General features: G+C 33.7%; 1 protein-coding gene across 1 annotated transcript; it reads right to left on the bottom strand.

Annotated features, from left to right (window-relative positions):
* Positions 1 to 2,341: 2,341 nt before the first annotated feature.
* UMAMIT21 (nodulin MtN21 /EamA-like transporter family protein) lies at positions 2,342 to 6,603 on the bottom strand. Its single transcript, XM_086432817.1, has 7 exons — positions 6,280 to 6,603; positions 6,140 to 6,202; positions 5,686 to 5,802; positions 5,054 to 5,297; positions 4,815 to 4,973; positions 2,881 to 3,032; positions 2,342 to 2,784 (listed from the first exon to the last, which is right to left on the bottom strand). Exons 1-7 carry the CDS (start codon positions 6,450 to 6,452, stop codon positions 2,598 to 2,600), a joined length of 1,095 nt encoding a protein of 364 aa, XP_086288943.1. The 5' UTR covers positions 6,453 to 6,603; the 3' UTR covers positions 2,342 to 2,597.
* Between the last annotated feature and the right edge of the window lie 9,659 nt (positions 6,604 to 16,262).

Below are 16,262 nucleotides of genomic sequence, written 5' to 3'. Positions count from 1 at the left end.
CAAATATGAACCATGATAAAATGACTCCTCCACATGCCATGCTCGCCTGAGAAACATAGATTTTCTATCATTGGGATACAAAACTGCACAGATTTATGGGGATGTATGGTTGTGTATCCCAAAGCATAAAGTCTATGATTTTGACACACCCAACGTCAGGTGAGTATGCCACGTGGGGGAATCATTTTATCAGGACTCTTCAAATGCATACAATTTTCAATTTTTAACTATTTTTTATTCTGTTTTAACTACTTCAAATATTGAGATCAAGAAGTTTGATTGGTCAAATGATAGGATCCAATCACAGGTGAGTACACAATATCCTAGTTAGAGGTGTCAGCAAAAAAATAGAGGATAGATCTGACTCATTTCAACAAGATATATGATAAGAAGCACAAAACGGGAAAAAGAAAACAGAAAGAAAAATGATTTGATATGTTATCTCATGCGTGGTTTTCCATTAAAATAAATCAATTACTACTATTACTCGATAACATATTGAACAACTTTGTCTTTCAAGTTAATTTCAAGAAGAACGGATAAAATACTCCATCCAAAAAGGTTATCCACATCAATTAGGTCCTGATGTATACATATGCGGTCAGCCTTAAATAAGAAGCCATGACTAGGCTGCAAACTTTTATATGGCCAATCAAAGCATCTTTATAGGCTGCAAATAAAGTAGCCGTTGGTTTGGTTTCATTGCCTGTTTTCAAATGTAACTCAGTAATTCGATCTAGTTTCTGATATTTCTTGGTTCTTCAGGAAGAACATATAAGGGGATGCTCTCCGGCTTCAAAAGCATAGATGTCTCCATGTGTTACCTGCGATGTAGAAGGTTCCACTTTCAACTTATCTAAGTCGATGGAGGCCTGTGGATTGTTGATCTCAAGACCTATTAGGTTCAAATCTGGTTGAACTCACCTTCACATTCATTAGTAACGACACTTCCCTAGTAAAAATTAAATAAATAAATAAATAAAAATAGCATTGTGTTCCATGGGTTAGCCCAGGCCCAAACTCACGTACACCCACTTATGTAAATAAAGTGAATGGGGTTATTAGTTTTTTTTTTTTCTTAGAGTCTTAATAATATGACTCATCAGGTGGCATATTCAATTGACTCCTTGATGTGAACAAGCTCAGGAACTGTAGATCTGTATGCATAGGGATACATGACTTTCTCGGGATACATTTTTTTAAATGGGGAAGTGCATTCATGTATCCCAAGGCACACAGATCTACAATTCTTGAACTTGTCACATCAGGGAGTCGATTGAGTATGCCACTTGACGAATTATATTATCACCACTTTTTTTTGTAAGGTTCCGTTTCAGGTCAAGACAAGAAAATTAGAAGAGAAAGATGAGAGAGAAAAGAAAAGGTTAGGATTTTCTTGAAGGTTTCCATTAATCCTCAAGAGTAAGATTTTGTAACAGAGATATTCTTTTCTTTTTTTCCACCATGGTGTATTGGGTTTTCTCAATCAAGAATAGAAAATGTTTTGTATTGAGATCTTTTTTGTTGTTGAAACTAGAAAGAGGCAACCTTAGTATTTTTTCCATTTTATGTAATAGTTCAAGCGTTCAATAGGAATTTGAGAAGATAGAAAACCATTGTACCATTCTTTTTGTAACAGTGGTTTGTGTTCGGGATTGTCCTGTGAATTTTTTTACTTCTGACATTGGGGGTGTTTCACGTAAATCCTTGTTTGTCTTATATACGTTTGATTAATTGACTTATAGACTTCTTTACTTGGTTATATTGTGGTTTGATTTGATAATTGCATATTCCCTAACTAACATTTACACAACAATTGAATCTGGTCTAGCTCCTGTTTTTTCGTTCCTTTTAAGAAAAGACACTAATTGAGTACAGAAAATCGATCTATAACAGAAGCTTTTGGGTCCAGTTCGATTCTGATTAAAGGGTTACCCATTGACAACCTAATTCCCAGCCGACAATAATTCCAAGGTCCAGACCAGACCATCGGTTAGTCATCAAGATTCACAAATCATGAATTTGTAGAATGATCCAATGGTCTAGACCTTAGGACTTCAGAAGTATAGAAAAGACAACCATAAAAATGACTTGTCTTTAAATAAAGGATTTTGATGTTACAGAAATGCTTTTTAGATACTAAAGAAGGGAAATAGGATGTTGATAACTCACCTCAATTTTTTTGCATCTTTAGGTATCTTAATTAAATGAGAGGTTGAAATTGTTTCAAAAAAGCAATAAAGAGGAAATTTGATTGGATGCAGCTAGCCCAAAGTTGCCATCATTCAGAAATATCTACTATTTTAGTTGGATCCGATGTTGACTATGGAGTGTATGAGAGATAGAGGATGTATTGTAAAAAGGTCTATGTGGACACAAAATATCATGAGATAGGATGTATTACATGTGATAATGCGTAAATGGATATAACACTATGTCATGAACCCAATGAATAATTTAGGTGTATTGGTAAACACTTAATTATCTCCAACATGTCGATTCAATGATCGGTGTCACACAACAATCAACTGGGCATGGAGTAATGTTTGGACAGTGCAAATTGAAGAGCGTGATTGTCACGTGTAAGAGATTCACATTTATGCAGCTTGGCCTACTTCATTCACTTCTATGCACACTTTATCATCTGTAATTACCAACTTGTCATCCCTAATTTGTTCTTTGCTTACTCCCTTTTCAACTTTTATATTACTATCCTTTTGTTCCTTGTTCTTCCCCCACAAAACACTGTAAAGCCCTCCAACCAAGAGAATTCCACCTAAAACACTGTGACAACAACATTAAATATGTTACATATAGTCTCTATTTGAAGGCTAAACATTTATTTACATTCAATCAATCAATCAATCAAATTAAACTCACCTCCCCAAACTAATTATTTCACCTAAGAGAAAAGCTGAACAGAAGATGGTGATGATGAAAGCCAATGGGGTGGACATTGCTAAGAAAACTGGGCCCTTCTTCTCTATGCACCATGCTTGTAAGTAGAATGTAACGCCTGTTACCATGATTCCCTGTCATGGGCACAACTAGCTTAAGCTCTTTAACAACAAGACATATGATGTATAGTACTTCAGCTTTAATTACAATTATGTGAGGACCCACTATATAAATCATGGTTCTAAAACAAACAATACTATCATCTGTTATATCTAATATTTCTTTAAGAAATTGAAGAAAAAAATTCTTTCTAAATTTTAAAATCTTAAAAAAAAAAATTGTATATTAATAATTAATTGTAATACATTTTACTGATCATAACTAACCCAAATCGACTCATGAGTAATCGAGTTGACTTTACTATATGGACATCTAAATTAGAGCTGAGAAGATGCTATGTATCAGATGCTCCTATAACACTCTCATTTCTAAATCAACAAATGTTGTGATACATGTGAACATTATGTTGGATGATCCAACTGTACAATGAGTATCATTATTAAAATAGTCATTATTTCTGAAAATTAACCAATGCATTCTAATATTGTTAGCTAGTCTAAAGTTAGACGTGAATTAACAGATTAAACAATAGTTGGTTTCTTGTACAATTCTATAAAACAACAAATCATTATGACATACCTAATGTAGTGAAAAGTGGATTCATTATGACATTCCACCATATTGTTTAATTAAGGGGACCAATAAGAATGAGTAAGAATGTATATATATATGGGGAATGCTAAAGTCCAAAACCTTATGGGAAAATTAACATTGTCCACCAATTGCTTTTCCAATAATATCTCTCCTTATTTTGTTTTTCAGTGAAAAAAAAGAGTCGTACTGGGGTGACACAGTATTTACTATAATTCTCACAATTCTGACATGCACATGCATACATAACCATTGATGATTTTTACTCGTATCGTGAGGAAACACATCTATGGTTATGTGCACATCCCACGTCAGACTTGTGAGAATCGCAGTAAATGCTTTTTATCATTTCAACATTTTTCAAAAAAAAAAAAAAAACAAAGGTATACTTGTCTTTTACATATTAAATATATTTGTTATGTCATTAATAAATATATTTATTGTGTTGGCATCAATTATTTAAACATTTATTACAAAAAATGCATTAAATCAAAAGATAAAAAAAATCCTTAGTCTTTATTAGATTAACAAATATTTATTATGTAAATGATCAATATACCCTTATCTTTTTTACAAAAAAATAAAATGAAAATGGGTATTATTGAAAAATGAATTTGATAGACAATGTAAATATCTCCACGAGATCTTGGACGTTAGCATTCCCCTATATATATATAACAATTCTCTTATATATGAGGAATGCTAATTGTTCTTTTCTATAGATGTCGTTAAAAACCAATAGTACCTTGTGTTTTAGTATAAAAAAGGTAAGGGTTATGCGTTGATTATGCTATTAGTTTATCTAAATTCACAAGACCTCAAACCCCATAAAGATTTGGTAATTAATATTCTAGATACCCATTTTGAAAACTGATGATATACACCTTGATTTTGGTCCTCTCTAAGAGATGAACTAATAGAAAATGATCAACCTCTGGTCATAAAAACCGTTATTTTCCTCCTAAAAACGTGTATTCAACATCTAGGGTAAACATTTTATCGCTATAAAGTATAAAATATGATTCCTTTTCTTTCTTAAGGGTGCATTTATTTTGATTATAATACAAGATCTACTGCTTGCATTGTATGTTAGCAATCTACCCATAATTTGGCTAACTACAATAAAAAATTAGAAAAATTAAAAAAATTTAAAAAAAATGATAGATAAGAAGAATAAAGTTGAAAAGTTTTTCAGTGATCATTACACAATAAGCTACAGCGAGAAGTCCAACATCAAAATGCAATTTCCACATATTAGAATTCTTCTCGAATGCAATGGCGACGAAAAACGACTGAATGGTGCTCAGAAAGCATTGAAGAGTTGTGGAGAGAAGCTTGGAGGGATAGCTTTCAAAAACTCGTACCTGTTTCCATTCAAATGTAAACTATAAATATTTAAACTATTAATTGTATTTGTATGTATATAAAGGAAAGTTGGGGCTACCTGCAATACAACCCAAAAACCCCATAAGATGTTTCCAAAGAGCATGAGAAAGCAACCCTTCATCCATGTTTTGGTAGAATGGGCAACAAGTCCATCTTCTTGATATCCAAAGAGGTGATGATGCATCAAGGGTTTCAAATGGGGACCCTTGTAGAAGGCTAGAGTAGCGGCTCCGGCTACGCAGAGTACAACACCCACAATCTTAGCCATCCCGGAAAGGATCCTCAGGTTGATAGTTTCCATCCTGTGATACAAAGCAGATAGATACATGTTTGCTCAAACTCAAACATGAACAAAGTGGAAGGACATAATATGGGTCGGATCTAGACCCAACCCAGATGCAAAACCAACTCCATATATAAGAGAGCAATCCATTGAGTTTGGGAATTTAATTAGTTATAAAAGGAGACCAATTGGTTGGAATGGGTAACGAGATTACAACTCATTTCCATTTTTATATTTGTTTACTTAACTACTATCATGATCTAGTGTTTTAAAAATAAAAATAAAAATTCCTAGGAAGAATGAGCGTTCATGATTAATTGACTTTTAATTTATTTAATTAAGCTTAATTAAAAAAATTAGTTATACTAAAACCCAAAAGGGGGAAAATTTGCAAGCAAAATCACTACCTGAGCAAAAGAGCCAAGAAGAAGGTGATGGCAGGAAGCATATTTGTTGATGCAGCGGCCAGCGTGGCCGAAGTGTAAACTAGTGCTACACCATAGATATTCATGCTCATGGTAATCCTATATTTTCCAAACACCCAAAATTCAGGAAAAAAAAATGATTAATATTTTCCCTAAATCAAAGCCACACTTATCCAAGAAATTAACGGTGTGTTTGGATTGAGAGAAATGGAGAGAAAAGAAATGCTCATGACCAATAAGAGTTCTAAAAATAAGAACTCTACCTTTTTTTTTTCTCTCCAAACTAAAGTTTTTCTATTGTGAAACCAAACAAAATGGAAAGAAACTGGATTTCTTTTCTTTTAGTGAGTTTTTTTTTCTCTTCATTTCTCTCAATCCAGACAAAGTCTAAGATTGCACTAACGCTACCAAACAAATCGAAGTAAATTAAACATACCCAAAGAAAGAGACCATGAAAATCTTGCAGAAGGCTACCAATGAAAGTCGTGGAGCTTTCTTTCTACACATCATTAGAAAATAATTATAACATACTTAAGGGTGGAACAAAGGAGAAGAAGAAGTTATTAGATCGTTTACCTTCCGAATATAATGGTGAAAGGGATTAGGAAGATGGTGGCAGCTGCCTGTCTATAGAATATGAACACTAAGCTGTTCATGCCTCCACTGAATGCAGCCTTAGAGAGCACATGCATGCCAGCATATATTGTTTGTATGAGAACAAGAACCAAGTAAGGTTTCTTTCCATCCATAATTATAAAATATAAGACCTCAAGTACTTCTTGTTGATTTCAAATAAATCTAAGACTTGAAGGCCTATTTATAAGTTTAAATCATCATACTTCATGAAGATGAAGAGAAAAGCTTACTGAAAATAACATCTCTCCCTTTTTGGTACGTGTGTGGTCGAGTTCTTGGTTGCTTTGCTTGGATGTGAGCAAATTGTTAAAGTTGCAAATGGTATTTCTGTTCTATACGTCTTCAATAATTAACAATAAAATAATAAAATAACTTGGAAATGAAAAAACTACATTGCTTCTTTTCAGGGGACCTTAGAGGAATCTTGATTAATGGTACTTTATATATATAATTCATGGTGCTTCTTTGTGGACGTATCGGGTTCTCTAGTGCACTCCAGACTTGATTTATAATTTATTTTTAAAGTTTACTTTGCATAATAAATAAAGGGTGTCTAATGGGATTTAATATTCTTAAAGTGGAAATTTAAATTCTTGGTCTCCTTTTACCTCGTTTTCTTAACTGTAATCATATCATCATAGAACATTAATAAAGATTAGTTATTACTTTACTAGTGAAAGATCACTTATTGTAACAAACAGTTTCATCCCACTTGACGACTGAACCATTTTTAGGAGTCATGGGAGCTCTAGATTAGAAATCTTTTATTAAGAATCTGATATTATATTTGGTTCAATTTATATTGGCTAAAAAAATGATGCAGAACCTGTTTCTTGTGTTTTTGGCGCTTATGCCATCTTTCTTTTTTTTCGCATTAGGTCCATAATATTTCGTGTGACAAATGTAAAAATAAGGTCAAAAAATGGTGATTGTAATTTTAGATTCTGAAAATCAGTTTTTATAATCTGATATTAACAATAAAATATACAAAATCTCAAAAATAGGGTCATTTTAAGGATAAAATATTTGTGGTAGTTCACTACAACTCTAAGGAACTACTGGTCATGCAGATTAAAATAGCTGCAAATAGAATTACTTTGAGATTAAGTGATTAGCTCTAAAGATTTTACAATTGAGGAAGAACTAGAAAGTTATCTAAGCCACTTACTATGGCTAATTTCACTAAAAGCATTAACTTTTTATCATTCAAGAATCCTTGCCTTTCTTGTAATATCATTAATACAAGTTCTTAGCTCAATCATGGAAACTAAGGGGGGTGTTTGTTTGGAACGATAACTCTACTTCAATGTAGTGTAAATTTACTTTATGATAAAGAATAATTTCAATTTCAATCCCAATAACTAATTGGAATATGGTAATCCTTGCCAGCAAACACCTTCAAAGTCATTTAAATCATTTTCACACTTTGGACAAAGTTATGGCCATCCCCCTGAACCATAGATTCCAAGATCCATACCATTGGATAGTCTTTGAGATTCATGATGCATTAATTTAAAGAATCATCCAATGGTCGGAGCTTGGCACCAAAGAAATATAAAGAAGAAAAAAGTTCAAGAGGAATTCCATCTAGATTGGCATGCAAATAACACGCGACAAAATTGACTTGCCTTTAAATTTATGGTTTTGATGGTTACATAACAACTTTGGACCATAAAAGTAGGGAAATATGATGTTGAAATTGATTCTAAAAGCACTGGAGGGTTATCGTGTCGTCGTTGTAGGCCCTATTTCCATAATAAAACTCTGATGGACTCACAAAACGCATAAAAAAGACAGGAATTAATGATCTTGACCATCGAAATCAAGGACGGTGTGGTAAACTATTTAAGATTTATTATAAGACTCCGATCCAATGCTGTGTCCCGTTCCTATAATATAGGATCAATGTCTACGTTGCATACTTTAATTGGAGTTTAAGTTACCTCGGGTTCCTAACTAAGTCGTTCACGCAGCATGATGTATTTATTTTCCAACCAAAGCATGCCACATAGACATCATGACTCTCATTATAATTAGGGGAGCAGATCCCCTGTAGCACTTTATCTACAGTGCAAAAAATAACATAATAAGAAAAAATAACGCCACAGCCCTCTAGTGTTTAGGTCTTAGATCTGATTTTAAAATATAAAAAAATCTTCATGATCCAACACTTCTAAGATGGACAGTCACTGAACCTCCCATGTTAAACAAATTTTCGACGGTTTATTTTTTTCCTTTTAGCTGACGTGAAATTCTCTTAATAGGAAAACTCTCCAAAGAGGATCCACTCCCTATAATTAGATGTGTAATGATCTACTAAACCATGTTCTTATGAAGATTAGGATTATGATTGAATTAATTAGATGAATAGTTTATCTCTAATCAGTATTTGTAATCTTCATGAGAACATGATTTGGTGTATCAATTAATCCTCAAACATCATATTATGATTAAGTGATATGATGTATATTAATGTGGATACGATAAGATATTATATCTCACTCATAGGGGTTATCCCATCAAAAGTGATTTACAAAAATCAGACTATTCACAATTCTTCAATTTGTAAATTAGGGTTAGAAGTTTCAGTATGAGATGATTTTTGATGAGGATGATCTCTTCATCATAGAGATCATACTCACAAAAAATCAACCCATTCCAAAACTTCTAAGCTATGTTTTAAAAAATGTTTGGCACTCATTAGGGCCTATGAACACTTCCCATATATAATATATCCTATCTCTAATGTTTTATTTTTGAATTTAGATCAAGGCATGATGTAATATTTATGGACGGTGGGAATGGATGAGCATGTGTGTCATGTGTTAGGGATTGACATGGATGGATGAAGCTTGGTCTACTATTACGTGGTCTTGTCGACCCTTTTTATTGAACTTTTGTTTCCTTTTCTAAGTAATAAACGCAATTTATATGCTTCACATGGTTTTCATGGTCATTCATCTATACTCTCACTCTCTAATAAATACGGTTAGACCACTTGTTCCTTCAGGAACAAAAATTTAGTAATATCTGTTTTCACACATGGGGCAATTTTCATAAAATAATATTCAAACTTTGTCGAGGCAATGTTGTGGGCGTCAGCATGCTACATTGGTTAAAGTATATGAGTAGTGTTGATATATACCACAACCTGGGTTTAGAACCCATCTTCACCTTCTAATTATTGACCACTAATTGTTAAATAAAACTTTCTAATTACGGAGGGATGTTTTCAATGAAAAAATGAACATCACTGGGAAACGGGGCATTGGGAGTAAGATAAATAGTGTAATGATTTTGCAACTCAACCTATCAAGGTAACTCAAAAACTCACTGACGTGGTAGGTCAAGAACCTTAGATTTTTCCTCGGGATACACAACTGCATATGTGGATGTGCAGTTGTGTATCCTTAGGGAAAAAAATCTACAATTCTTGCACCTGTCATGTCAGTGAATTTTTGAGTTATCCTACCAAGTTGAGTTACAAAGTCAACGCTTGGATAAATAAATGTAACTCTTGTTAGGGCACACTTAAAGTGCAATTAAATACCCTTTTAAAAAAATTAACGTTTACCAAAATCTCTTTGGATTTCCAATTTCCAAAGTTTATTTATTGCACTTTAGCTAACAAAACCAGTACATATATGTGTAATGATTTTGTAACGCAACCTCACATAAGGATGTGCAGTAGTGTATCCCGAGGGAAAAAGTCACCAATTTTTGCACTTGCCACGTCAATGAGTTTTTGAGTTTTTCTGTCAGGTTCAATTGCAAAATCATCACTCTAAATAAATATTGAATAATGATGAATGCACGTGATTTTGGTACGTGATTGGGTTGCAGCTGATGTGCCTATGTATCACGATGAAAAAGATCCATGATTCTGTGCCCTTGCCACATCAGCCAAGTATCAAAACTGCGTGCATTCCTTACCACTCATAAATATTAGAAGTAAGAGTTGTTATAAACTGACTTCCTTCGGTATTGCGCTCAACACTGCACTGACTTGGCAGTGTTAATAAATTATGGAAAAGTCAATTAAGACGGTTTTATCATGTAAAAAAAATGATTATACATAAATAATACAAGTTAGATGCTCTAAACAAATCAGAAACATTGGGAGAGAGAGAGAGTTATGTTCATGCACTTGGCCAGAGGTGGGCGCATGCATCTCAAGCGTGTAGGATCCAAAGGTCTGGACATGGCCACTAGTATCTTAAGTTACGAATTCGTGAGTTTAATTATATCAACCCGTGAATTGTTATGAAACTAATCATTGTGTTTCCTTGAATTTTTTTTCATTGGAAACCTCATGCTGAACTTAATATTGGGATGAATATAATGTAAGTTAACATACAATGTATTTGCATCAGAAGTTCGATTTTGTCTCTTCAACATAAGAATCATCATCTATGAAGAGCCTATTAGTATTTTATTTTTATTTTATTTTTTGTGCAAAGAAGAGTACCTGGGCCAGCTTGCGCGTACCAACTATTCCCTCCACCCAAGCAAAGTTTGCTAAATAGGACTTTTAACCCTGTTGATCGGTTGTAATGCTTGCAAAAGAGATGCAGAGATTAAGATTAAGAAATGGACTTTGGGTAAGTCGAATTCGTTCCACAGGGACAACGAAGATTCAAATATTCATTCGATTAGAAACCAAAACAAAGCTTTGAAACAGATTGATTTAAAAACAAAACTGATTTGTTGCACAAATAAGATGGAAATAAACTTGCAATTCTATTTAAAACAGAAACTAGAGGTTGAAGATAAAAGAATGGGAGATTAGAGAGTTCAATGTAGCCTTCACAAACTATCCATAATGTAGATCAATTCCAAGAATAACTCAATCCATGTAGCAAGTCATTGCTCATGGATCGGAAGGTGGAGCGGTTTAATTATTAAAGGTAACCAAGAGACATTCATGAAAATTCAGATTTAATTGAGATTGCCTAGCTTATATTCAGATTCTTCACAAAGCATAGCCGTTCTTGAGCTTATCTAAGTAATGGCTATCAAAGTTTGAATCAAAAATATAAGTAGATCATCTAATCAAAGTAGAATTTCTAGAATAGTAAACATGTAAGCAAAATAAGGAATTAAAACTACATTAGAGGGATAAACTTGCTTCGGCATCATTGATCTCTCTAAAGAGGATCTAGCCGATCATCGCAAGGATCATATTGCAACAATACTAAAAAGCAAAGAGAAGATGGGAGAAGAAGATGAAGATGCAACTTGATTCCTTCTTGAATGGATCTCTCAAAAGAGTTACAATAGAGCCAATGGCTTACTCTTGATGTTCTCACTACACTCAAGATCTCACCAAAAGGAAAAATTACAGAAAATTAAAAGAAGAAAAAATCAAAACTTATGGAACAAGAGAAGAAGATAAGAGCCCCCAATTTATAACATTTGTATTCGGGTAATCGGGTCAACTTTTCGGATGATTTGCTTCGAACTACCCAATCAGTTACAACCACCGAAGCTTCTAGAAGTTTCTGTAAAAATCTCGAAGACAAATTCCTCGAGATGACCGCGGCGCGGTCATGCCTAGCCGCGGCGCGGTCATGCCTAGCCGCGGCGCGGTGACGTGGCGCCCAAATCGACCGAGATTTTTCTGGAAACTTCCTTTCGGCTCGCATATTGTAACCATAGTTGTTACACCGTTTGTTGATTTCCAAATATGCCCTTTTTTCCTGAAATTAGTAACAAACTATTGTTAGCCATATTAATTTGGGATTTAATAAAATTTATTATTATTTTAAGAGAACTAGTATTTATACGATGGTAATCTCGATGAAATTACGATCCCAAAGTGAGATTATTGGGACCTTATCACCTGTGGTCCGTGGCTACTGATATTAACAATTAGTACGAGTCGAACTTGAGACCATTGGGGGGGCAGACCCCTTGACCCGAAATGCTACCACTTGGCTGCCCATCTGGTGGTTTAGAGCCTATTAGTATTAGATTATTTCTTCTCACCTCATTAAACGAGCATTCATTTTTTTACATATTTTTCAGAACTTGAAGATATTTATATATATTTACAATTTGGGTCTTGTTAACGTGTTCCCTTAAAAGTGCAATAAATACACTTGGGAGCTTTAATTTTGTACCGAAAATACCCTTAAAATTTTATTTTTACCAAAATACCCCAAATTCCAATTTCCCATTTATTTAACGAAATCCTTACAATTTAAATCATTATATGCATTTTATTTTAGTACTTCTTTTTTTATGGGTAAGCTGGACTTAAACTCTTGACCTCAAAATTGCTTTGCAATGTGTTAATCCAACTGAGGGTCTTTCAGTACAACTTTCATTTTTCTAACATGATAGTCACATTTGTAATTTTCTTACATGCTTGAATTAAATGTACAAGAAATGAATTATCTTCAATTCCTACACCACTAGTCGGATTCATTCTTGTAAGGCATAGAATAGCAGGTCGGATTTTATATAAAATTCAAGTGTTCCAAAATCCGAATTTAACGTATTTGAATCCTTGGAGTAGATTTGAATAAAAAATGGTTCGAAAATGGTTTGATATCCCTTGATCTGGGTTGGATACGGATGTGGATCCGTCCCTATATCCGCCTAAATCCAAATAATATATTATTTTGGAATTTATATTTTTAGGATTTGCAAAATGTCCTTTTCTACTGTTATAATTAAACACAAATTCTTATCGACACCCTTATCCCAAGGATTTGGGTTTGGCCAAGTGAATCTTGTTCCTCAATTACACTGTCCAAACCATGTTTCTTATTGATATTGTATTCATATCTGTTTCCATTATCTCAATCCTTGTTCTTTCGGACCTTCTTCTCGCTCTTTTAGAACCATATATGATCTAGGAGGATCTACAGAAATAGTCTATAGTAAATTGGGCATAACTTTGTCATGCAGATTTGTAATTCGATGATTCCAAAGGCGTTGGAAAGAGAACTCAGAGGACTACGCGACTAAATGCCTAAACGCTCATTCTACTATGTGGAAAAAGTCTCAACATCATTTACCCCTCCAAAATCATAGTCAAAGTTGGATTTTTTTTATTTATAGAATCTTTGACCACGAATAATTCTAATTTGATCGTGATTCTAAATCTGTGGTAGAAGAGAGTTTTAATGTATTTAGTATTCTTAATCTAATTATGAAATAATCAGAATTTTATTATTTTTAGATTTATTATAAATAGTACTACTAATTTAAGTAAGTACATCAATTAGAATAAAACTAGGTTTTGTTCTTTCTTCTTTTATAAATATCATTGTAATTCCGTTTGAAGATAGAGGGAAAAGTAATAAAGTAAATTTTTTTCTCCAATTATTGCGTTTTGTTCTTCATATGAGATTTCTTTGGATTAATAGAAAATATATGAATGAACATGTCTCAATTGAAGGTATATGTTATGATTATTAGGTTAAGACTTACATTTTCTACTCCATTGACGCGAAAGTATTTTAGAGCATTGGTTTGGGTCTTAACATTTGGTATCGTAGCCAACCACACATCCAGAGTTCAAGTCATGAGGAGGTGATTATGAATGTATTAGAAAAAATAGGGTTATCTTGTAATATGGGATATGGAAAAGGTTCCCAAAAAACAAGAAAAAAAAGGTACTCGTCATAGTATGGGACATGGAAGGGTCTGCCATAAACCATAGTAGGACATAAAATGAGTCATATTTTATCCGAAATCTGAGTGATCCAAATCCAAATTTGGTTCCTTCGAGTATATTTAAATTAAAAACAGGTTAGATATGCGTTGATATCTCTTGACCTAAGTCGGATCCGGGTTGGATACTAATCCATTCCTATATCTGCCTAGATCTGAATGATATATTACTTTGTAAGATATATTTTATACTTTTCAGGATATTTCTTTACAACTAACACATGTTGGGTACAGTGGCTAAGGCATCCCTCAATAAAAGAGGTATTGAGTTCAAGTTATACCTTTAATGTTTTTTATTGAAATAACTTTGAACAATTCGTTCGAAAGTATTCAACTCGACCAACCCAAATCAATTAATTCGATTGAGTTGGATCCGGATATAAGTTTGGTAAAGATAAAATAGTTTGGATATGGTTTTACCTAGTAGGATTTGAGTTAGATTCGGATATGGATACAAATAAAAAAATTGGATAAGGATATACTCATATTTGGCCAGAGTCTGGCCCATTTTAAGCCCTAGTGATTAATCTAGGAATGTGTGACTTGTGGAAAAAAGTGAAAGGAGTACTTAGTACTTGAAAATAAGGGCATTGAGTTGGGGGGGCTCGTCATAAATGAGCTAACGAGGGCGTCGGCCTTGAAGCGTGCGGGTATGTTAATTAGGTTAAGACTTAAACTTTCTGCTCCATTAACTCTTATGTATTTTTGGAGCATTGGTTTGGGTCACATTTCACAATAAGATTAGACTTTGAAATAGGATAGTTGATGTTGATCCCGTTAATTAGGATAAGGTATAGACAACTATGAGGATGTGATCCAAAAGTGCATAAATGAAAAACAAAAACTACAATAGTATTTACATCAATATGTAAAAAAATGTTATCACCATTAGCCAGAGAAGGGTGCTGCTATTTTCAAAATTTTAACTAAATGGGTGTTGGGCATATTGGCCAGGCGCCTTTCCAAAAAGGGAGAAGTCTTGAATTCAAACTCCCTTGTTAACTACCCACAGGGATTTATACCAACTTAATTGATATGTGCAATTTGTGGGGGTATTCCATGTACCCGAGGGATTTGGGCAAGATATTTTCCTAGCCAAAATAGTTATGGAAGCATGTGTATGCAGAATACATAACTCACATTTATCAATCTAATTGCAAACTGAATACAACCCTCCAATCCTCAAGAGCACTCTAATCATAAGTGTATATGATAGAATTTAGGCTATTTCATGGCCTACACGTGGCAACATCTAAGTGAGTTTGAAATGGTATCCTAGCACGGCCCAACCTGATGACTTCTTGGAGTAGTGGAGTAAATACTTTGGTGGTGTGTGCAACTAATGAGATGAATAGGCAGAAGAATAAGAAAAGGATGAGGATAAAAGAATGGACGAGGAAAGGAGAAAAATAAGAAGTTGTTTGGTAGATGGTGGTGTACAACTAACAAAAATGAAAAGGGTAAAATGATAATTTGATTTTCACAAAAATCAAATCACTTAAGTGGGAGCAAATTTCAATTTTGGTGTGTGCAAATAGACCGACTCGTTTTAAAATTAAATAAACCTCTAATTTTTCACATATCGAATTTTCGTTGTATTCAGAATTTAGTGTTGGGACTTGGGACTTGGGACTTGAGACCCAGGCCCATCCTTCTAAAAGCAACCAATGGTGTGTTAAATTAATTTGTCGACGAATGATTTTTTGCTCACAACACTCACAGATTGAGGTCCTGAGTGCGTGCAACGCCAAGCATGCAAGGGTGGTTTTGTAACTAACAAGGGTAGTTTTGTAAATTATGGATGTCATTCAATACACGTGGGTTTATCTGATTGGTAGATCCCGAATTTCTATGAGTTGGAGTCATTTTTTTGCTCATGGTGCTCATGCCTCAATGTGTGCCATGTCCAATATATAAGCATAGTTTTATAAAATATGGACACCATTCAATACCCATGGGTTCATGTGATTGGAGGATCCCAAATTTCTAGAGTTCTGTGAGAATTTCTTTTATACTTAAATTACTACTTCCTCGAAGCACGAAATCACTCTTGGGTTGGGTTAAAAACACCCTCACACCATAACCAATTTTTTTTTATTTTTTTGGGTCTTGTATGGGTTAAAAGTTTCAAAATGTACTGATTTTTGGTGAAGATGATTTATATGGTAAGGAGCTCATCCTCTTCAAAAATTAGTTCATTCCGAAACTTATAAGTCCTATCAAAAATGGTTTAAAATAAA

Source organism: Akebia trifoliata, chromosome 3 (assembly GCF_017979445.1).
Source record: "Akebia trifoliata isolate Shusen 1 chromosome 3, ASM1797944v1, whole genome shotgun sequence".
NCBI lineage: Eukaryota > Viridiplantae > Streptophyta > Magnoliopsida > Ranunculales > Lardizabalaceae > Akebia > Akebia trifoliata.
This window is presented reverse-complemented; position numbering and strand designations above follow the sequence as displayed.

Coding starts and splice junctions, on each gene's coding strand:
- UMAMIT21 (XM_086432817.1), bottom strand. CDS start 6,452: ATGGATGGAAAGAAACCTTACTTGGTTCTTGTTCTCATACAAACAATA. Junction 4,974..5,053: donor GTTTTTGGGTTGTATTGCAG/GTAGCCCCAACT, acceptor GAATGGAAACAG/GTACGAGTTTTTGAAAGCTA. Junction 2,785..2,880: donor GAAATAATTAGTTTGGGGAG/GTGAGTTTAATT, acceptor TTGTTGTCACAG/TGTTTTAGGTGGAATTCTCT.